The 23,145-nt window shown below is 36.5% G+C and overlaps 1 protein-coding gene across 2 annotated transcripts; it reads left to right on the forward strand.

Annotated features, from left to right (window-relative positions):
* The first annotated feature begins 778 nt into the window (after positions 1–778).
* Positions 779–23,112, forward strand: LOC123310200 (lipase 1-like). Of its 2 annotated transcripts, none has more exons than XM_044893634.1 (7): positions 779–935; positions 4,923–5,242; positions 7,072–7,318; positions 7,520–7,678; positions 7,765–7,852; positions 17,021–17,163; positions 22,774–23,112. In XM_044893634.1, the coding sequence occupies exons 1-7, from the start codon at positions 837–839 to the stop codon at positions 22,918–22,920; spliced, it is 1,203 nt and encodes a 400-aa protein (XP_044749569.1). In that variant the 5' UTR covers positions 779–836; the 3' UTR covers positions 22,921–23,112. The 2 variants fall into 2 exon arrangements, with proteins under 2 accessions (XP_044749569.1, XP_044749570.1); XM_044893635.1 differs by lacking the exon at positions 779–935 and adding an exon at positions 4,286–4,398.
* The last annotated feature ends 33 nt before the right edge of the window (positions 23,113–23,145 follow it).

A 23,145-nucleotide genomic window follows, 5' to 3' on the forward strand; every position in this document is an offset into this window, starting at 1 on the left:
AAAAAAATAGTGCGGAAAAAGATAACTCGCCCTTCATTTTGTAAATCCAAAGAAGCATAAGCAAATAATGTGTCTTGGTACCTATCCCTAAATAATAGCGAATATTTTAATGTATCATGGTACCTACCTATTACCAATTCAGTATTGAATTTATGCTATTTTTGAAAGCAAGAATGCAGTAAGCGGGTGCGGACGCAAAATGCTTTCTAAATTTGACTGCATTTCCGTAAATGAAACTTTATGAGCTCTGAAAAAATGTGCCACTTAATACTTATTTCGATAAGATTCTTGAAAGTGTTGCCATACTCCGGGATTTTCAATCAAAAGATGTCCCTCTCCAAATAAAATTCAACCTGTCTCAGCATTGGACAAAACCATAAACTGATGGTATTATTTGGCTGATCGGAATGAGCCACACTGTAAAAAATTGAGAAATATTTTCTTTTGTTGAATTGATGTGGCCGATACTTGATGAAAATCCATAATTGAATTTAAAACAGATTATACGATTTTCACAAAATAAGTTTTTAAACCACGACACCTATTTCACTATCACAATAGCATCTTCAGGTGGTTGAAGGTAAACTTCTTATCTTCACCTACCTACTAAGATGCTATTGTGATAGCAAAATAGGTGACGTGGTTTGAAATCTAATTTTGTGAAATCGCTAGTTGGAGCAATAAAAAAATAATAAAAAAGTTATTTCAATTCCATTCATGATACGAAATCTGATAACATAACAATCAAACATTCCAGATAATTGAAATGAAATATAAGATACACTCTAACTATTGCATTTCCTCATTCAAGAAGTGGTACTCAATTGTAATTAGATATGTTTTCCCGCTATTTCTTCCTAGGTACTCTTTTCCTCGTACTAGTTTTCAGTACTACCGAGTCTTACTACATTCATCCTGATACAGGACTCAATATTGTAAGTTTTTAAAATTTTTATATAGGTACAGACTTTTTCTATAACACTAAGGAGAGTTCACAATCACAATATATTCTCCTCAAAAAAATTGCCCGAAAAACGGATCGAAAAATTGCTGTGTTGATTAAATTTACAGGGTCCTGCAATAGTGCGTTAGGCTTCCATAGCTGCCAAACCAGACGTTTTAGAAATTTAGTTGAAAAGCATTTCCTTTGTACTTTCAACTCGGTATCTCAATTATTTTCTAATATAAAGGGTGTTCCCAAATAAAATTATTCAACAAATGAGTGATTTTTTAAATGGAACACCTAGGGTCCGACCGAAACTAGTTTTTACGGCCGAAACCGAAACCGAAACCGAATTTCGGCTGCGGTCTCAGTTTCGGCCGAAAACGAAACCGAAACCGAAACTTCAATAATGCCATCTTTCCGTGGAAGAAAATTCATCATAATCAGTCATTATTTTTCAGTTACATAATAATAATATCGATAATCTGATCTTAAAACTGATAATCAATATAAATAAATAAGCATATAATTATTTTTTGAATCCAGTGAATAATTTGTGGTTTTAAAAAAATGTCGAAATGAAATGAGTAATTCCTTCCATATCTTTCCAATTTCATTAAACTTCGAATTACCACACTAGTGGAAAACATGAAATGAAGAATGCAAACAGAAATATTTTTTCTCAATATTTTTAATTGTACGAGAATATTCTTTCAACTTTAGGAAAAGAGAATATCTTCCAAATTTTGCTCATTTTGATGACTATCTTGTCAATGAGCCAAAGTTAACTCAGAATGCCGATCAAAAAAGCTGTAGAGATCTTTATTCAACGTTATTTAACGACAACCAGTGGCGGATTTGCCTTAAGGCCAAAAGTAGGCCCGATAGGGCGGCTGTTCGTGACAAAAACAGAGTAGGTGAAAACAATTTGACTAAATTCAACAGGGCTAAGTGCCTAGCGGGTTGCAAATCCGCTATTGACGACAACGTGAATGATATTGTAGATTTTATTTCATATACATGATGTGAATGGAACCAATAGAAAATAAGACTTTTGTCTTCGTCTTCTTCTATCGTTTCGAGATAATGTTGTAATTTATAGGTCATGATAGCCGTACCGAAATTTAACAGCAAACAGCACTAATGCAAAGTTCGCTGCGCCAAGCCAAGACCAGTCACGCAAATGATTCGATATCATCCAGCGAGGACAATTACAATGAGCGCATACGCGATGAATAACGAAAGAGTAACAATTCTATGGATAACCCTTAGCAGCGCAGCTGCACCGAACTCAGTTTCGGTTACGGCTGTAGTTTCGGCTGGATTTTGGCCGAAAACGAAACTGAGCCGAAACCTGTTTTTTTGGCCGAAACTAGGCCGAAACCGAAAACGAAACCGAAAGTTCGGTCGGACTCTAGGAACACCCCTTATATTTTCGCATATTTTCAATGCTCTTCATAACCTCTACCATGGTGCAAAATATTAGGGATATTTTTCCAACGGTACGGATCTTATTCAGAAAAAACTGCAAATTTTCATCGAAACAGTAGTTCGGTAAAAGCCCTTCACCGATTTCCAGAAGCAATAGAAACATGAATTTGATCAGGATTTCTTTTAACTTAAGAATTTGCCTATTTGAAAATATGCAAAAATATAAGAGGTGTTCCATTTAAAGAATCACTCATTGAATAATTTTATTTGGGAACAGCCTGTATATTTGGAAATAATTTCCTGAGATGCAGAATTGGAAGTATAAAGGGAATGCTTTTCAACTAAATTTCTAAAACGTTTGGTTTGGCAGCTATGGAAGCCTAACGCACTAGTGCAGAACCCTGTATATACCTAACATAAATATCATGATCAGGAATCACGGATAAAAAATAACGTACAAAATTCATAGGTATCTTCAGCTGCATCAGCATTATATGCTACATGCTACTGTGTGCCGCTCGGCAAAACAGATATACAGGGTATCTGTAAAGAAATGCGAAGGACTTAGGGAGATGATTCCTCGATGAAAATAAGCAGGGGTAGTTCCTATGAATTTTTTTCGAAATCGAACTCCCTTCCAAGAAACAGCCTTTGGAAGGCGATAACGCGTTGACAGTTTTGAATTTTTTTTACGGGTACTGAAAAATACTGAGTCATAAAACTATATACATATAACATGAAGCAGTAAGTAGATGTTACTCGCACAAATTTTTTTGGATCTCTAAACTTTATTATTAGGGGTTGCAAATAACAACCCCATATAATTTTCCTTCAAAAATTAATATCATGGGGTAGATTTTCGGAAAATAAAATTCTCTTATGGTTTCCCATTCGATTCTGGAGAAAAAAAATTTCCTGCGAAATTTCGATACAGTCGATACTTTCCTCGGAATAATTAAAAACTTACAAGCAGTTCTGATCACTTCATTCCATTTCATCGTATATAGGTACTATGTTCCATAGAATGACTACCTCCCGCTAAAATACATGCATAATGAAATGGAATGAACAGTGATCAGAACTGCTTGTAAGTGTTTACTTATTCCGAGAAAAGTATCAACTGTATCGAAATTTTGCAGGAGACCTTTTTTTCCAGAATCGAATGGAAAACTATAAGAGAATTTCATTTTTCGAAAATCTATACCACGAAAACAATTTTTTAAGGAAAATCAGAAGGAGTCCTTAAACAACATAAATTCCATATTCCATCCTTGTAAGATGTAAGATACGATTGGTTCAGGAACTGAATAAGGATGATCCCGATCGCCTACTCCAGTTCTGTGAAGTGGTCAGTGAAATGATTAACGGTAATCAAAACTTCTGTTTTTCGGACGAGTGTCCATTTTACCTTATCAAAATTGTAAACATGTATAGCTGTCGGTATTAGTCAGATGAAAATCCATGAAAGTTTTCAGCAAAACTTATTTTACTACATGGAAGTGAATGGTGCCCATTTGTAGCATTTTCAAAATTCAAGTCGATCCTAGATTAACCCAATAGCAGAGACAAACTGTCTCTGATGATAGCAGAACGGAAGTGTCAAAATTAATCTAGGATTAACTTAAATCCCGAACTGGCCAACCGGGCCTAATCACAAAAGTAAGTACTCAACCACTATTTTACCTGTAATTTCGTTATCGATGGAAATTTTTAAGCAAAATTTCAGGATCAGATAGTATCCGATAAGATATTCAACATGAGGTATCGCAACACCCCTCATCCCTATTCGAAATCAAGGCGTTGCGCTTACCCCCTTTAGGAGATTGCAGTTGCGGGGATGCAAAGAGCGGAAAAGTTGTTCGTCCTCGAATCAGAAATTGACGGGTCACTTTTCTCATTTTCATTTTAAAGCCGGAAAACGGAGGTGTTATGATTTCGTTGGACCGCACTGTATGTAGATGCATCTTCTCTCGTTCGCTTTGCTGATGATTTTGACGATCAGCATAATGTGGATGCAGCTTAAGGTATTTACTATTTTCTAGAAAAATGCTAGAACAGGTGTTTTACATCACGCAACTTTTCATATGTATACAGGATGTATTTGAAGGTGAGGCTCTTTTTCAACAGAAGGCAGAACTGGTCAAAATGTAGCGTTTCACCAAAAATCACCTATACAAAACTTTCAAAATGACAAAGTTGAAAAAAAAAATTGAAAATGATACTGAAATACGACCCTAGACCTTTTGTTAGCTGAATTATCGCAAAGCAGTGGCAAAAGACTTAGGACACAAAGGTAAAAAATAGAATAATACTTCAAAATCTCAACAATAAAATTCGTCTAAATTATTCACGAATTTTTTACAGTTGGCATCACAATCTTCTTGTTAGAACATTCCAACAATCGTCGTAAAAATGGGATGAAATGGGGAAACATCATAGCACTTTTTCAACATAACTAACATAAGCACAATTTAAAATAGAACTATTATTTATAAATTCGAGGAAATTGAATCGTGGATTTTACAGAATACCGAAATTATTTTTACAGACTCAACTTCTCAGCAAATATGGATATCCTTTCGAAAATCATATTGTTCAAACAAAGGATGGATACCTCCTCACCCTTCATAGAATGCCGCATGGCCGCCAAAACATCTCATATTCTGGTAGACCAGCCGTTTTGTTGGTTCACGGATTGCTGAGCCAATCTACAGACTTTGTCAATGGAGGTCCAGAAAAAAGTATTAGCTATTTATTAGCTGATAGAGGTTACGATGTGTGGCTGTTGAATTGTAGAGGTAACACTCATTCAAGACGACATATCAGTTTGGATCCTGATGTTGACAAGGAGAAATTTTGGGATTTTAGGTAAATGGTGTTTTATAAGATATGGTTTATTTCTGTAGACTGTAGGAGTTTCATCCTTTTCTGATTTTCAACTGATGCTTATCCCATCATTATATATGTTACGGGCAATGTAATTATTTAGGTAAGTATTCATAATGCTTGGTTATTATGAATAATGACCATTAAAATCGGGCAATTTGATAAATTTGAATTACTTTTCAATAATTTCTCACATTGCCCGGTCATTATAAATACCGCTATTATTTCTTTGGGCACTTTGATTAATTGACACCAAAGGGACAACCTATGTGAAAAGAATGGCGAAGATATTCCACAGATAGAGATTTAACCAAGAGAATGTGCAAGATTGTCATCCAAGACAGGCTATAGTCGATGTGGCTGTAAAGGTAGCTGTAAATCCGACGAGCGCAAGTGTCGTAAAGAAAAAAAGCTATGTAACTCGAAATGTCACCAAAGTGGAAGCTGCTCTAATGAATAGAGCCTGTATTGGCCTGTATTGCTACGTATTGACATTTTGTGTGAATATAAATTTGAAAGTACGTACATATCTAATACTTTAGTTTTATTTGGACTTACACGTTTTGTTTGTACTTATTTCATCCCACCGGTTTGTTTGTCAGCATGTGAAATTTTATTTGTTATGTTTTGTTTGTTACTTTGTCAGTCAGGTATGCAAAAATTTGTTATTTTTTATAAGAAATATGAATAATATATAATTTTCAAATTGCCCACCTGATTTTTAGCATTATACATAATAACCGGGCAATGTAATATTTGCAACATAATTTATCATTTTGTCATATCCTTTTGGGCACTTTTTAAATTGCCCGGGCATTATAAACAATGCCCAATTATTTACATTGCCCGTAACATATACATTCGTTTTCAAATTTCAAATAGAATACCCTGTATCCTATATCTATATATTATTTAAAAAGAACAATCTAAACAGGAGTGCATTTACAAGCAAGAATATTTTCATACGATTTCATTTTTTTTCGGATTATAACGTGTTTAAAAATGAACAACACCCCATAAAATGTGTGGTTATATTCTGTGAGCTGAATGTTAATTTTCAACAGATGCTGGTTTTAACATTATCTGAGTTGGCCAAAAATTCGCACCCTTACTCGTAAATATGTCTGTAATTGTTTTCAACATATTATCTTCCGATCTTCCCTATAGAATAAAGACTATTAAGGTTTCGGTAATCATAAAATTCTTCATGTAATTACTTCAAAATGATCACCATTCGATTCTTAACATTTTTTGCTTTGTGTACATATCTTTGCGATCGGATGCAGCATTCATAATACGTTAAATTAGATAATCTCGGGTGTCCACTAAGTACCTAGCTATATTATTGTTCTCAATACCTTCTTCAATGGAACAGCCCCATCAACAATGATTAAGTTCACGGAATTAATTCAGATACATAACATCCATATGTATAAATATCAACAAACAAATTTCACGCTCTAAATCGATCTAACCAACCACCATCAATCGAAGTATTAACACAAACACGACTCCATATCAAGGAGTAAGAGTAGTAGGAGAGTATATGCTGACCATGGTATCATTTATCCTCGATAGATGATATGGAAATGGAACGAATTTATGGACCTTATATTCGATACCAGTATAGAGGCTACAAAGTATGTATGTCAATTCCAACACAATTCACTTTCTTAACTTTTGAGTGTAGATGGCAGTATGTCTCCATTTGCTCCATATTCATAGCTTGTAGTTGATGTTTATGTTCTGCGGCCATCAAGCAATCAAGCCATGCTTTTCCAAATTGTCGATTTCAGAACATCCTGTTTCAGCTGGCATGAAATGGGAATATATGATTTGCCAAACACCATTGATTATATCTTGAATATTACAAATCAAGATGCTCTATTCTACATTGGACATTCCCAAGGTACTACTACATTCTTTGTAATGGCTTCCTTATTACCAAAATATAACGGAAAGATACGGCACATGAGTGCGCTTGCTCCAACAGCTTTGTTTTCTAATAATATGGACATTAAATACAGAACTTTAGTAAATTACCGTAACGAACTCCAGGTAAGGAAATTATATTTCTCAAATCATTGCCAAATTAAATATGGCTCGAGCACATGACATTATTTTAGTCTGAGTATGAACTTTTGCCTTATATTTATTCATTATTATTATATTTCATTTCAATAATTCTCCACTTTTGGTTTAACGCAAAAACAGAACATTCCTAAAATGTGGAAAAAAAATCTTCTAAATCTCTTTTAGCTTGCATTCTTGTTTTTCAATATTCACGAATTCTTGGGTCATATGGATTTATACCTGAATTTGGTGAAGAAATTCTGTCTGAAAGGAATGGTAACTTCGTGTTTATGTGAGGCACTGTACGTATTAGGTGTTGGATACTCCCCAACAGAATTCAATATGGTGAGTTATTGTGATAAAGTCATTAAAATGTAAATTAATTAATCATATCCAAATAATTACATACCGATCATTTCTGATAATTTCAGACTTTGCTACCGGTGATGGTTTCAAACTCCCCTTCAGGATTTTCTGTAAAGCAAGTTTTCCATTACTTACAATTGTTTTCTAACGGAGGTAAGTTTCCGAAGAGAATAAAAATTGTTTTAATAATAATATAATTATATAATTATAAAATAATTTTATTATAATAATAATAATAATTTGAATTTCGATAGTATGAGAACTATTGAATTAATGAAGTTCTTTATGCTACAGATTTCAACTTTCTTATAAGTTCAGTATAAAACCGACGCCGAAAAAAATTATCATAATAATAATAATAATAATAATTATTGAAATCATTGAAAATCCTGAAAGAATGCCAGTATTCCTCACACATGGCACAACATACTTGTTACCTAAAGACCAAAGGAATACAGAAGACCCATCCAAGTACCGACCAATCACATGTCTTCCAACGATGTACAAATTAATCACATCGTGCATTTCAAACCGAATTCACAACCATTGCGAAAGGAATAACATCATCGCCATGCAACAGAAAGGATGCACCAAAGACAGCCGAGGGTGCAAAGAACAACTAATAATAGATTCAGTTATCTGCAATCAAGCGTTCTCCAAGCGAAGGAATCTTTACGCTGCGTACATAGACTACAAAAAAGCATTCGATTCTATACCTCACGAATGGCTCTTGACGATCTTGAAGATTTACAAGGTGGATCCCAATATTGTTAAGTTCCTGAAAAACGCCATGTCAACCTGGCGTACTAGTCTTCAAATGAAAGCAGCAGATTGCTCCATTACAACAGGACCTATTCCAATAAGACGCGGAATTTTCCAAGGAGACTCGCTGAGCCCTCTGTGGTTCTGCATGGCCCTGAATCCCTTGTCTCATAGATTGAATTCTACGGACTACGGATTTTCCATCAAGAACGGCAGTAGAACTATGATGAAACTGAATCATCTCCTTTACATGGACGACTTGAAACTCTTCGCATCTACCAAAAAACAAATGCAACTGATGCTGAAAATGGTGGAAGGATTCTCGGAAGACATCAAAATGAAGTTTGGACTAGAAAAATGTCGACTGCTTAACATAACGAGAGGGAAAATAGAAGATGGTACGTTCAAACTCAAGGAAGGTGCAGAAATTGAGGCATTAAAGGAAGGAGACACATACAAGTATCTAGGCATAAAACAGGCAAGAAAAATCAATCAGACCCAGATGAAGAAAGAATTAACGGAGGAGTTCACCCGAAGATTGAGGAGGATAATGAGAACTGGTCTTAACAGCAAGAATCTGATAAAAGCGATTAACACCTACGCTTGCTCGGCGCTGAGCTATTCATTTGGTATTATCTCTTGGACGACCACCGATTTAGCAGCTTTACAGAGAAAAATAAGGACGATGCTGACTAAACACAATAAACATCACCCCAAAAGCTCAATAGAACGGACAGAGCTGCCACGACATCTTGGGGGTAGAGGAATTGTTGATTTGTCCAACCGTATGTCCCAGGAAATTGAAGGACTTCGAAAATATTTCTTGAGCAAGGCAGCTTCGTCAGAACTCCATCGAGTAGTTTGTGTTGCTGATAGTTCTACACCATTAAAGCTACAACAGGATCACTTGGAAACCGTCGAACACTCTGCAGAAAGTAAAATGCAGAAACTGATTGGCAAACCTTTGCATGGGAGGCACCAGAACGAGGTCAACCATGATTACGTCGACATATCTGCGTCGAACTACTGGTTGACTTCCGGAAGGTTGTTTCCTGAGACAGAGGGCTTCATGCTCGCCATCCAGGATCAGGTGATTCCAACAAGAAATTACATGAAGTACATCGCCAAGGATGCCTCAGTGGCGGACGATAGCTGTCGTTATGGCTGTGCGACACATGAAACTATCCAGCACATCACCGGCGGATGTCAGAAGTTCGCGGGCACGGAGTACAAAAATAGACATGATGCTGTTGCCAAGATTCTTCACCAAGAATTGGCACTAAAACACCAACTTCTAGCTTCGAAAAAGGTGCCTTATTACAATTACCATCCGGATGCTGTGCTGGAAAACGAACATCACAAGCTCTACTGGGATCGCACGGTTCTCACAGACCGAAAAATAACCCACAATAGACCAGACCTCATATTGCTCAATAAGGATGAGGACAGAGCACTATTCATAGACGTGGCAATTCCAAATAATACCAATCTTCTAGATAGGCACACTGAAAAAATTTCAAAATACAGAGATCTCGAGGAACAAACCAGAAGACAGTGGAAGCTGAAAGATATCAAGACCATCCCTATTGTCATTTCATCTACAGGCCTGATACCGAAGAAACTACTAGAGAACTTGAGGAAACTTCAGTTGGACGAAAATATCTATAGAGTCATGCAGAAAGCGGTACTGCTCGGAACGGCGAGAACTGTACGCAAGTACATGGGGAATGCAGAGGAACACCGTCTGCTCCGACAGGAAGTGCGGGTGGAGCAGGAATCCAACCTACAGCAGGGAGGCGAGGAGCGACCCGGACCCGACCACCACCACGAGCCCGAAAACCTGGAAAGGGCTCCAACAGAGCTTAATCCTTTTGATATCTGAGATATCTGGGATAAGTGAATTTTCCTCTGGAGAGGAGTGTGAAAGCCGCAAGGCTAAAGTCATTATTATTATATTAATTATAATTGTCTGGCCTGCCTGGCAGCTATCTGGTAGATGGCCTGCCGGGTAGCCATCGTAACGACGTAGACGGTGCAGCCAGCTACGCCTGCTGTCCGCAGTCCCATTCCTTTTTCCTCTCTCTTTCACATCCTTTATAGGGGTGCTCTTTCTGCTCCCATTTCTCTACCCCTCACCCAAACCGAGAAAGGGGAGCACAAACCCATGGAAATGGTGATTACGAGAAGCCTCGGAAACAAGTCGCTGCCTGGGGATCGTCAGGGCATGTCTGGAGCCGGCGCTGGACATGACAGCATGCGGGACGTCGGTGGCAGGATGTTGAGGAAGCGGGCTCCTGCTGCAAAAGAAGCTACAGCTCCAAAGCAACAACAGCAACCAACGAGTCCAATTCAATTGCCGACTCGAACCGCTGAAGGTGCTGCGCAGGATATTCAGCCAGTGCTCACCCAAGCGGGGTTAGTTAGAAAGCGCATGAAGTGGACAACGTCCATGAATGAAACTATTGTGCGCATATATAACTCCATCACGGGACTAGGGCAGAACACGAACAACTATAGGAAAAGGCTCCATGAGGAATTCTGCAACGCCTACCCAAATCTCAATGTCACTGAACAACGAGTGGCAGACCAGTACCGCGTAATTCTGCGAAATCAACTAATACCAACGGCCCGAATCGAAGCAATTAAACGGGAACTTCAGCGTCCGCTAGCAATAGAGAATAACACCAACACCTCTGATGAAATTCACATGCCTGGGCAACAACACCTAGAAGACATTGATACTGAAAGTCCATCTTGCAACCCAAGTGAGCCTGAACTCCAGGACGATAGGGAAGAGCTCCACCGACAAGTTCACTCTGACATGAGGAGATACTTCGCCGAACTGGAAGGGACAGACCCTCTTCATCGAATAACACCTCCCCGACTCAATACATCCAAGAAGCTGTCACTTATAATCGACATCTTGAATAAGGACGTTTTACCTGAATACCTACAGAACGGAAGTTCATTGGAATATCTGCATCTAGTTTTTTACTGTGCAGCGCTGACGACAGCCAAAACCATAGGGGCAAAAATTCGCGGAACGAACAACAATGGTCCAAAATTACACAAATTACACGCGCCAGCATGGCAGAAACGTCTTCAACACAAAACAGAAAGGCTAAGAAGAGACATTGGACGACTGACGGAGTACTTGAACGGGAATCGAGGAAGAAAGGTTGTGAAAGCTGTCAAAGAGATCATGGATAGAAACAGGACACATACAGAACGAGAGACGGAGAATGCTACAGCTCACCATTGCCTCGACACTCTGAAGCAAAAATTAAGTCTGTATGCAGAACGCCTGAGGAGATATAAAAGCAATTATAGCCGGAAAAGAGACAATAATTCATTCGAAAAGTCGGAAGAATCTTTCTACCGGTCACTCACATCGTCGGATGGAGAAAATGGAAAGTTACCACCAAAGGAAGCCATTGAACAATTCTGGACCGAACAATTATCAACGAAACCTCACTTCAATGGAGATACCGGATGGATTGAAGATGAAAAATCTGAAGCTATAAAATATGAGCCGATGCAGCATGACATGATCACAATTGAAGAAGTAAAATCAGCTATCAGAGGACTGCACAACTGGAAAGCACCTGGGCCGGATGGATTACAGAACCTCTGGATCAAGAAACTTTGGATCATGCATGACAAATTGACCTCCGCAATAAATGATGTCATTGAAAATCCTGAAAGAATGCCAGTATTCCTCACACATGGCACAACATACTTGTTACCTAAAGACCAAAGGAATACAGAAGACCCATCCAAGTACCGACCAATCACATGTCTTCCAACGATGTACAAATTAATCACATCGTGCATTTCAAACCGAATTCACAACCATTGCGAAAGGAATAACATCATCGCCATGCAACAGAAAGGATGCACCAAAGACAGCCGAGGGTGCAAAGAACAACTAATAATAGATTCAGTTATCTGCAATCAAGCGTTCTCCAAGCGAAGGAATCTTTACGCTGCGTACATAGACTACAAAAAAGCATTCGATTCTATACCTCACGAATGGCTCTTGACGATCTTGAAGATTTACAAGGTGGATCCCAATATTGTTAAGTTCCTGAAAAACGCCATGTCAACCTGGCGTACTAGTCTTCAAATGAAAGCAGCAGATTGCTCCATTACAACAGGACCTATTCCAATAAGACGCGGAATTTTCCAAGGAGACTCGCTGAGCCCTCTGTGGTTCTGCATGGCCCTGAATCCCTTGTCTCATAGATTGAATTCTACGGACTACGGATTTTCCATCAAGAACGGCAGTAGAACTATGATGAAACTAAATCATCTCCTTTACATGGACTACTTGAAACTCTTCGCATCTACCAAAAAACAAATGCAACTGATGCTGAAAATGGTGGAAGGATTCTCGGAAAACATCAAAATGAAGTTTGGACTAGAAAAATGTCGACTGCTTAACATAACGAGAGGGAAAATAGAAGATGGTACGTTCAAACTCAAGGAAGGTGCAGAAATTGAAGCATTAAAGGAAGGAGACACATACAAGTATCTAGGCATAAAACAGGCAAGAAAAATCAATCAGACCCAGATGAAGAAAGAATTAACGGAGGAGTTCACCCGAAGATTGAGGAGGATAATGAGAACTGGTCTTAACAGCAAGAATCTGATAAAAGCGATTAACACCTACGCTTGCTCGGCGCTGAGCTATTCATTTGGTATTATCTCTTGGACGACCACCGATTTAGCAGCTTTACAGAGAAAAATAAGGACGATGCTGACTAAACACAATAAACATCACCCCAAAAGCTCAATAGAACGGACAGAGCTGCCACGACATCTTGGGGGTAGAGGAATTGTTGATTTGTCCAACCGTATGTCCCAGGAAATTGAAGGACTTCGAAAATATTTCTTGAGCAAGGCAGCTTCGTCAGAACTCCATCGAGTAGTTTGTGTTGCTGATAGTTCTACACCATTAAAGCTACAACAGGATCACTTGGAAACCGTCGAACACTCTGCAGAAAGTAAAATGCAGAAACTGATTGGCAAACCTTTGCATGGGAGGCACCAGAACGAGGTCAACCATGATTACGTCGACATATCTGCGTCGAACTACTGGTTGACTTCCGGAAGGTTGTTTCCTGAGACAGAGGGCTTCATGCTCGCCATCCAGGATCAGGTGATTCCAACAAGAAATAACATGAAGTACATCGCCAAGGATGCCTCAGTGGCGGACGATAGCTGTCGTTATGGCTGTGCGACACATGAAACTATCCAGCACATCACCGGCGGATGTCAGAAGTTGGCGGGCACGGAGTACAAAAATAGACATGATGCTGATGCCAAGATTCTTCACCAAGAATTGGCACTAAAACACCAACTTCTAGCTTCGAAAAAGAAAAGGTGCCTTATTACAATTACCATCCGGATGTTGTGCTGGAAAACGAACATCACAAGCTCTACTGGGATCGCACGGTTCTCACAGACCGAAAAATAACCCACAATAGACCAGACCTCATATTGCTCAATAAGGATGAGGACAGAGCACTATTCATAGACGTGGCAATTCCAAATAATACCAATCTTCTAGATAGGCACACTGAAAAAATTTCAAAATACAGAGATCTCGAGGAACAAACCAGAAGACAGTGGAAGCTGAAAGATATCAAGACCATCCCTATTGTCATTTCATCTACAGGCCTGATACCGAAGAAACTACTAGAGAACTTGAGGAAACTTCAGTTGGACGAAAATATCTATAGAGTCATGCAGAAAGCGGTACTGCTCGGAACGGCGAGAACTGTACGCAAGTACATGGGGAATGCAGAGGAACACCGTCTGCTCCGACAGGAAGTGCGGGTGGAGCAGGAATTCAACCTACAGCAGGGAGGCGAGGAGCGACCCGGACCCGACCACCACCACGAGCCCGAAAACCTGGAAAGGGCTCCAACAGAGCTTAATCCTTTTGATATCTGAGATATCTGGGATAAGTGAATTTTCCTCTGGAGAGGAGTGTGAAAGCCGCAAGGCTAAAGTCATAATAATAATAATAATAATAATAAATTTATTTGATCCATTAAGACACTAGATACACAGTGTATAGGACATGTCAGGCTAAAAACTTAAGAAACTAAGGAGTCGTACAAATATTCGTCTACAGAGTAAAAACCTTTTTTTACAAGAAGGTTCTTAATTACATTCTTGAACAGTTTAGAATTCAATTTTTTCACAGAGGCTGGTAGATGATTGTACAATTTCATGCTTGTATATGAAGGACTGCATTCAAATCTGTGTGTTCTATGCTTCGCAAATGAAAACATAGAGAAAGTCTCTGGAAATTATTGATTTTTTTCTGTGTTCGATATTCTTCTTGAACAGAAATCGAAAGTACCTAGATAGTACTTATATTTTCTAGAAAAGAATAGGGTCTGGGATATACAGGGTGTCTACTTTTGAAGTGGCCAAACTTTAAGGGGGGATCAGAATTGTGATTGGCAACTAAAAATGTCATATATCATGGTCGAAATGTTGACGGTTATTTTTCAATTTAACATTTCTTGATTTCACGAAATATTTCAAAATTTTCATTAACTTAACCATTATTCAGTTTTCCTTGTGGTCTCGTCAAATTTGACCACATATTCGGAAAGGAAAGGGCAATAAATTTGCTACGAGATAAGGGGGTGTCTTTGTGCAGAAAAAAGTCTTATTGCCGGCGTGGTAAGGAGATGAATATCACGAGTCTGAAGTGAACAAAATAAGTCCTATTTTTCCAATGGTTTTATCGATAAAAAATTAATTAGTATGCACATGTTTTCTTTTCAGTAAAAAATACCTCATTTAGTGTACTTTCAAATGGCATATCAACTTTTGTGCTAGCTGCTTATCCTCTGCCAAAATATCATGGCTAACAAGATAACAACGAAAAAGTCGTAAAATTCCTAACCTGAATTTGCTCTATTTTGAAGCTCTTCAAGATAGAATCTTAATATAATTCTCATGGAAATTTATTATTTATTTATTTTATCAATTTATCTTGAATCATAATAATAACAGAAAAAATTAACTTAATTTTAATAATATAGATTTTATGAAAAAATGTAAAGAAAACGGAACTTTACTACTTATAACAATTTTTCAAAATGTCCACCTCCCTGTTCAATACATTTGACACTTCGTTTTCTTATTGAATCTACAACTCTGCGAAGTTCATAGCGTTTCTGAAGCATTTCTGCACAACACAATTTTATTCTGTCGATAAGCTCCTCTCGAGTCTGAACGTGAATGCGATATACTATCTCCTTCAAAGTATTCAAGACATAAAAATCCAAAGGCTTAAGGTCGTGGCTGTTTGGTGGCCATCTTACCGGACCGTACCTTCCAATCCATTGCATCCGAAAATATTCATTCAATAGATCTCCTTGTCTGATTCGCAAACCACCGAATGAGCCTGTTTCACCTAATCGCCGGAACAATTATACAGGAAGATCCTTAGTACCGCAGAGACCACATCGCTCAGGGAAATCACTAAAATGAGACACCCCAGGAACTCCTTGTATAACCCTCCCAACAGCCTGTTATACCAGGTGACTAAGATAATACCAATTGAAGAAAGAATAAAAAATCTCTGGAAAAAATTCGCGGTGAAGCAGAGTAATACTGATATATTGAAAACCTACTGCATTGAAAGAGATCCAAACAGAAGACCCAACAGAAAGACACCGCCGAACACCATATGGGAAGAACTCCAAAAGTTGTCCGCAACACCATAGTTCACTATTCATAAAAAATTAAATTTTTTTTTTTACATTTGTATGCAATTAATTTTTTTCAATATTTGTTAACCATACCATATTTTGTTTACAAAACTGGCTGAAGGACTTCGGTCGATGGCCTTTTGGATTGTTCCAATAAAGAACTGTTAATAATAATAAATTATACAAATATCTGTCTATTTGGTTGTCGTCTGTTGGGAAAACGTAAACCGTACTCTTGAACCGCTGCGCGAGAATTTCCATTCGCATATCCATAAATGAACATTTGATATTTTTTGACTTTTTCGTTGTTATCTTGTTAGCCATGATATTATGGCAGAGGATAAGCAGCTAGCACACAAGTTGATATGCCATTTGAAAGTACACTATTAGGTATTTTTTACTGAAAAGAAAACATGTGCATAATTATTAATTTTTCATCGATAAAACCATTGGAAAAATAGGACTTATTTTGTTCACTTCAGACTCGTGATATTCATCTCCTTACCACGCCCGCAATAAGACTTTTTTCTGCACACAGACTGTCTTATCTCGTAGCAAATTTATTGCCCTTTTCGAATATGTGGTCAAATTTGACAAGGCCACAAGGAAAACTGAATAATGATTGAATTTATGACAAAACTTGAATTATCTCGTGAATTATCTCGTGTGTTATATGACATTTTTTGTTGCAAATCCATCGTGTGATCCCCCCTTGAAGTTTTGCCACTTTAAAAGTAGACACCCTGTATAATACCTTTTACACAACAAGTATGTACAATATTCAATTCGTAGTGTACATTGAAAATGTGGAATTTTTCAGGTCTCTTAAGACCGTACGATCATGGTTTCTTATTCAACTGGATAAAATATTGGGCACCTACTCCGCCAAATTACAATTTATCTAATATAGTAGCCCCCGTGACTCTACATTATGCCATGAAAGATCAGTTAGTTGATCGTAAGGTGAGTTTTGAAATTTTGTCTTAATACATATATGTATTGAGTTATAAAAAAGAAGATGATGTCTAGAGCTAGACAAACTTTTGTTATTTGTATGTTTTTGTGAATCGCAGTACACCATAGTGACATCTCACAAAGGGTTTCATCGAATTGTTTTCTTTCATTACGTGTCATTTATTCACACAATGAATACACTTAGAATTTTTTTCTAATTTATTTAAACGCTCACTAATTTACTTTCACTACTTTGCACTTTTCAACTATTTGGAATTCACGCTCTCTATTTAGAACGCTAACTGGAACTCGAGTCCACCTGTCCACCGCGCGTCGGTACGTCCGTGTTCGAGAATATTCTCGCAGCACCGAAAGCGATATAGGCGATGTTTTCGAGTGGCGCCAGAGGCATACGCCTCTGGCGCCAAGGGATTCAAACGTTACAATATTTTTTGACATCTGAGTATATTTTCAACTCATCAAATATATCGCAATTGCGATACTTTTTCAGGAAATCAAAGTCCTGAGAAGATTTCATTCCTGATTTATTGAATTTTTCGTGGCAAATCTTTCATCTTGAACCTTCTCAAGCGATGTTTGAATGTAATAATAGTTATTTATTTGTGTACCAGATGGGAAAAGCATTATTTTTCGTACTGAGCGCAAAAGAACCCGAAATACGAAAAATGTAAATGGTTCTAAATGTGTTTCACACAATATTTTTTGTGATTTTGTATTCAAAATATCCTATTCGATATGTCTATGAATTCAAATTAAAAGTACTAAAAACGTATAAACAAGCTCTTCTTGAAGATTTCTTAAAAATCGTTAAGTGATGGAAATTATTCAATTTTTCACACCGTTGCTATGGAAGCAAGTATGGCTTCATCATCTGTTGCGAAATATTTCACTTTTTGTAACTGCTTACGAAAAGTAAAACGATTCAAAACGTCAATGAGTTTTAAAAAGTGTCACTTTATATCTCAAAATTACAAAAAATTAATATGATTCTGTCCGTAGTTGTTTGTTTCAAGCTGAGCCGCAATTATTTCCAATTTCAATAATGATGCTTTGCAATAGACAACAAAAAATATAGTAATAGTAATGTTTATTCATTTGCACACAATTATTGTATAACAATAAAAGGGAAATAAGTCAAACTGAAAGAACAAATTTAAATTGAAGAACAATATTCATAAAATTCTGTAATGTTGTAGGGTTCATAGTCTATGATCAGTTTCCGAACTTCATTCCTAAAAACCTTTTCACTGCCTGCTATACGGTACTGTTTGGGTAATCTGTTATCTGTTGTAAAGCTTTAGGGACATAAATTCTACTTGATGTTGTGACAATGTCAGGTGGCATTTTGGCAGTAAATAGCTATCCATTTTTCTGGTGTTATTCTCATTTTTGAACTTGATGAAAAATTCAGTATGATGGTAAACGAACATTACGCACTTGTAAATATACAGGCCAAACAGGGTCATGAGACCCAGCCTCTTGAAAACACCACGACAGGTTTCTCTCCCTTTCATTCCACAAATTGTTCTGATTGCCCACTTTTGGTCTATAAAGATTTTGTTTGCTAGAGAACTGCTCCCCCAGAAAACAACACCATACATCATCTGTGACTCAAAGTTCGCCGAGTACACAACCCTCAACACTGACTCATCCAACCGATGTCTCAAAACATTTAATGAATATATGACAGAATGTAGACGCTTACTAAGGGATATGCAATGAGTTTCCCATTTCATGTCACTATCAATGTATAGTATAATCATATACAGGATGTCCCGTAAAGACCACGTCAAACGAAAAAGGAAAGTAGATCAGAATGTGCTCCACCTGATGTGAAAAAATCTTTCATATGAAAGTCTCACAGTTTTCGAGATATTTGATGTTTTATGAAAATGTTGAATTTTTTCACTTAAACTGCTTTCTCTCTTGCGGAAGCAACAATTAAATACTTTTCGAATCAGTTTTTTTTCCGTAAATTTTGTTGAATGATTACTCCAATTCATACAATGAAAAATACCACAAAATATTATACAGGGATTCTGAAAAAAAAATTGAAATTCATGTTCTGAAGGAAGTGTTTTTTGTGCTGAATTCTATCTGACGTGGTATAAAAAAAGAGACTAGACCTTTTCTGCATATTACGTTGAAAAGTTGCCCATTTTGTGAAGATTCCTAAATGGTAAAATACAGGTGAAAACCTTCTTCACGAAAAAAGATATTTGAATGTTTATCGAAAATGGAACATTTCTATGAAAAACTGATTTTTTCACCTTTTCCATAAATACTTTCATTTTGCACTTCCCGCTGAAAATAATCAATCAACAAATCAATAAAATGTTATTAAAGCCATATTTTCGCGATTAAGACGCGTGAAGCGTCTTTAAGCGGTGCTATTCGAGCGAATAAGTCATGACGTCAGTCTTTAAGACGCTTTAAGCGGAACCTGGCGGTCTGTGGAGAGCGCCTGTGTCATAGAGTAATCTTGTCTCTGGCCTGTGTCGTCTTAAGCGGAAAGAGAATATGTTGTTTATATCGAATTTGATTTGAAGTCCTACTAGGGAAGAGTGCTTTTATTGCCAATAATGCAGTTTCTGCATTATCATTTAGAATAAATAAATATTTTTCAAATAATAGCCAAAGAACAGAAATTGAAAAATTCACAATTCGATTCGCTGTCTAATGACAACGACAGATGACTCAACCATCAGCGATATTCTATTTTTGCGACAACAAAATTAATGACGTCACGCTTAAAGACGCTTTAAGACATCGATTAAGACGCTTAATCGCCAAAATATGGCTTAAGATGCTAATTCACTGACTGAGTTTTTTTATTTCTTTTTCTTTGCCTAAAGAACTCTCGAACATCGATATGATGTGATGCGATTCAATGATTCACCAGACTTAAATCCTCTGGATTTTTTTACTGGGGTTCTTAAAAAAAAGGAAATTTATTCGAATCCTATAAGAGATGTAGCACACCGCATTCGTATTTCAGCAGCCAAAATAGCGGGGAGAAGTTTGTATGGTTTGAAAAAGGCATTTCTCAATAGATGATGGGCATGTATTAGCGAAGGGGGTGGTCATTTTGAGCATTATTGCTCTGATAAGAATCCTGAATTTTTATTATAGATATTTTTATAAAGTTTCTCTACAATAGATTTGTTGATGTTGAAGGTCCTGTGCGTTATTACATTATATCATTGCAATTAATGAATAATTTCATTTTATAAGTAATTTAAGGACTAACTGACATTTTTCAAGAGAATTATTCAATATGTTACAGCAGAATCTGCAAAATGAAAGAATTTGTGGAAAAGGTGACAAAATCAGTTTTTCACAGAAATGCTCCATTCTCGATAAACATTCAAATATCTTTTTTCGTGACGAAGGTTATCACCTGTATTTTACCTTTTCGGAATCCTCACAAAATGGGCAACTTTTCAACGTAATATGCAGAAAAGGTCTAGTGTCTTTTTTTATACCACGTCAGATAGAATTCAGCACAAAAAAACACTTCCTTCAAAACATGAATTTTAATTTTTTTTTTCAGAATACCTGTATAATATTTTGTGGTATTTTTCATTGCATGAATTGAGGTAATCATTCAACAAAATTTACGGAAAAAAAACTGATTCGAAAAGTATTTAATTGTAGCTTCCGCAAGAGAGAAAGCATTTTAAGTGAAAAAATTCAACATTTCCATAAAACATCAAATATCTCGAAAACTGTGAGACTTTCATATGAACGACTTTTTCACATCAGGTAGAACACATTCTGATCTACTCTCCGTTTACGTTTGACGTGGTCTTTACGGGACACCCTGTATAATGAATTATTAATATTCAACATAGAAATCATAATATACTAGGTGATTTAAAATTGGAGAGACTAAACGTAATTATATGACGACTAAACGAAGCTTGCCTCATGAAAATGTAGCTAGTTTATAACATACACAGTAAGATTTTTTTAATGAATTTAAAAGTAATGATTAAAACAGGCGAATACAACGATTAGACAGAAATACAAAAGCCATCTCGGCTAACTTAGTATTTCAAGATGCATAAATTCCAATACACTCTAAAATAAATGAAGCAAAACTTTGATCAAAAATATATCAAAAACGGTAAAGAATATTATGAATAGAGTAAGAATAATTTTTCAACAAAAATCTTCTTTGAGTTTTTTTATTTAGCTTTGTTCCATTTTGACAAATAAGAAATACATGTTTAGTTTGTTAGGTAATCGGCTATACCTAGAGCCCTCCTTTTGTTACATCAAAAAGATTCACATATTCTAATCTCTCACCAACCGAACTTATGGGTGTCAATTTTTATGGTGTTTCTACCAAAATTATTATAACTGATAACAATTTTTTAATTTTTGTAAAAAAAAAACTTCCACACCCTATATCTCGTAGACAAGCAACATTTTTATATGGCAAGTATTGCTTAATCTTCAATACAAGTAATATCTCAAGTTTCCTTTTGAATCACTTTTATCTAGAGAGCTAATTCAAGGGATCAGCATTAAAAAAAATGTTGTCGTTAATGCGAATGCGCTCCATTAATTCAAAAAACGTTGCTGAATATTTTTCAGATCGAATCTTGCGAAGACAACTGTTATAATTTCCTTAGTATTGTACAGATAGCAGATAGCTTATTTATACAGGACCTTAATAAATTATTGTAATTTGTAACTGATCGCAGTTGACCTTGAATAACCCTGTGCTGTTCCCATAGATGTATAATACTAACCTGGTATTATAGGTCCATGGCTGTTCCTTGCTAGAAGGATTCGAATTAAATATCATACAATTTCGAAATTGACGCCCAATAAGGCGATGTTGCAATTATTTATGAAGATCATGTATTCACAGTTGTGCTGAGCAATGAAAATTAATTCGACTTTTAAACATGTATATCGAAGAAAAAAATAGCACGATGATGAAAATTTTATTACAGCAGAAATACTCGTAATTTCTCATAAAAAATGATTATAACTTTTGACTTTCTTTGACTCTTAATCAACCTGTATAAAAATAATGTATGTTAATACCTATTCAATGTAACAAACAAGAAAATGACTTCTATTACGTCTATTCAGGAACTTAACACGCTTTGATCCGAGGAAACAAAAAATTTCCAAAATGTCTGAAAATAATGATCCGATCAAATAGAAATTTAGTACCTACTGGGCGCTTGAATTTGAAGATTTTTGCAAATTTTGAGAGCTATCTACCGAAAAGTTTCCGAAAGTCGTATTACCGGTCTACGAGCAGCCTTAGGCCCAGTTTTCAGTTCGGGATTGATGTTGATCCTAGATTAATTTTGACATTTCAGTTCATTTCTGTCAGGTTAATCTAGGATCATCTTAAATCTCGGCTTAATCCTGAACTGAAAAACCTAGTGTTTAGTAATCCTCAAATATATTCGCGAGCACTTAATTTCTCGGGAGGTCTTCAGGGATTTCACAAGCATTAAGAACAATGCTTTGGCTTAATGTCTTATGATTGCTTCTAGAAATTCCGTAACACCGATTATTCGAGATTTAGTTTCTGATTGATATTGTATTGATTTTGATTGATTTTAACAGGATGCTGAAATCTTAGCCATCCTCCTTCCGAATGCTTCTAAACGTATGGTTCCAGTAGAAAATTTCACGCATCTGGATTTTCTTTGGGGCAATCATGTTAAACCGCTGATATATGATTACATCCTGAATGAAATGGAAAAGTACTAATAAGAAAGTTTTTCTTTTAAATGGCAAGATTAATTGAATATTAATACAAATAGGTGTTTAGGTGTTATTATAATCATCAATATTATATTTCTTTAATAATGTTAGATTTTTAGAATTGAAGAAAAAAGTTTCATCATATTTTCAACAAATTTGACTTGAATTCAATTCGTTGTGTCTATGTTGGTTATTCCGTAGTGAGTTCAAGGGAAGAGTTGAATTTATTAT

This window comes from Coccinella septempunctata, chromosome 3, assembly GCF_907165205.1.
Source record: "Coccinella septempunctata chromosome 3, icCocSept1.1, whole genome shotgun sequence".
NCBI lineage: Eukaryota > Metazoa > Arthropoda > Insecta > Coleoptera > Coccinellidae > Coccinella > Coccinella septempunctata.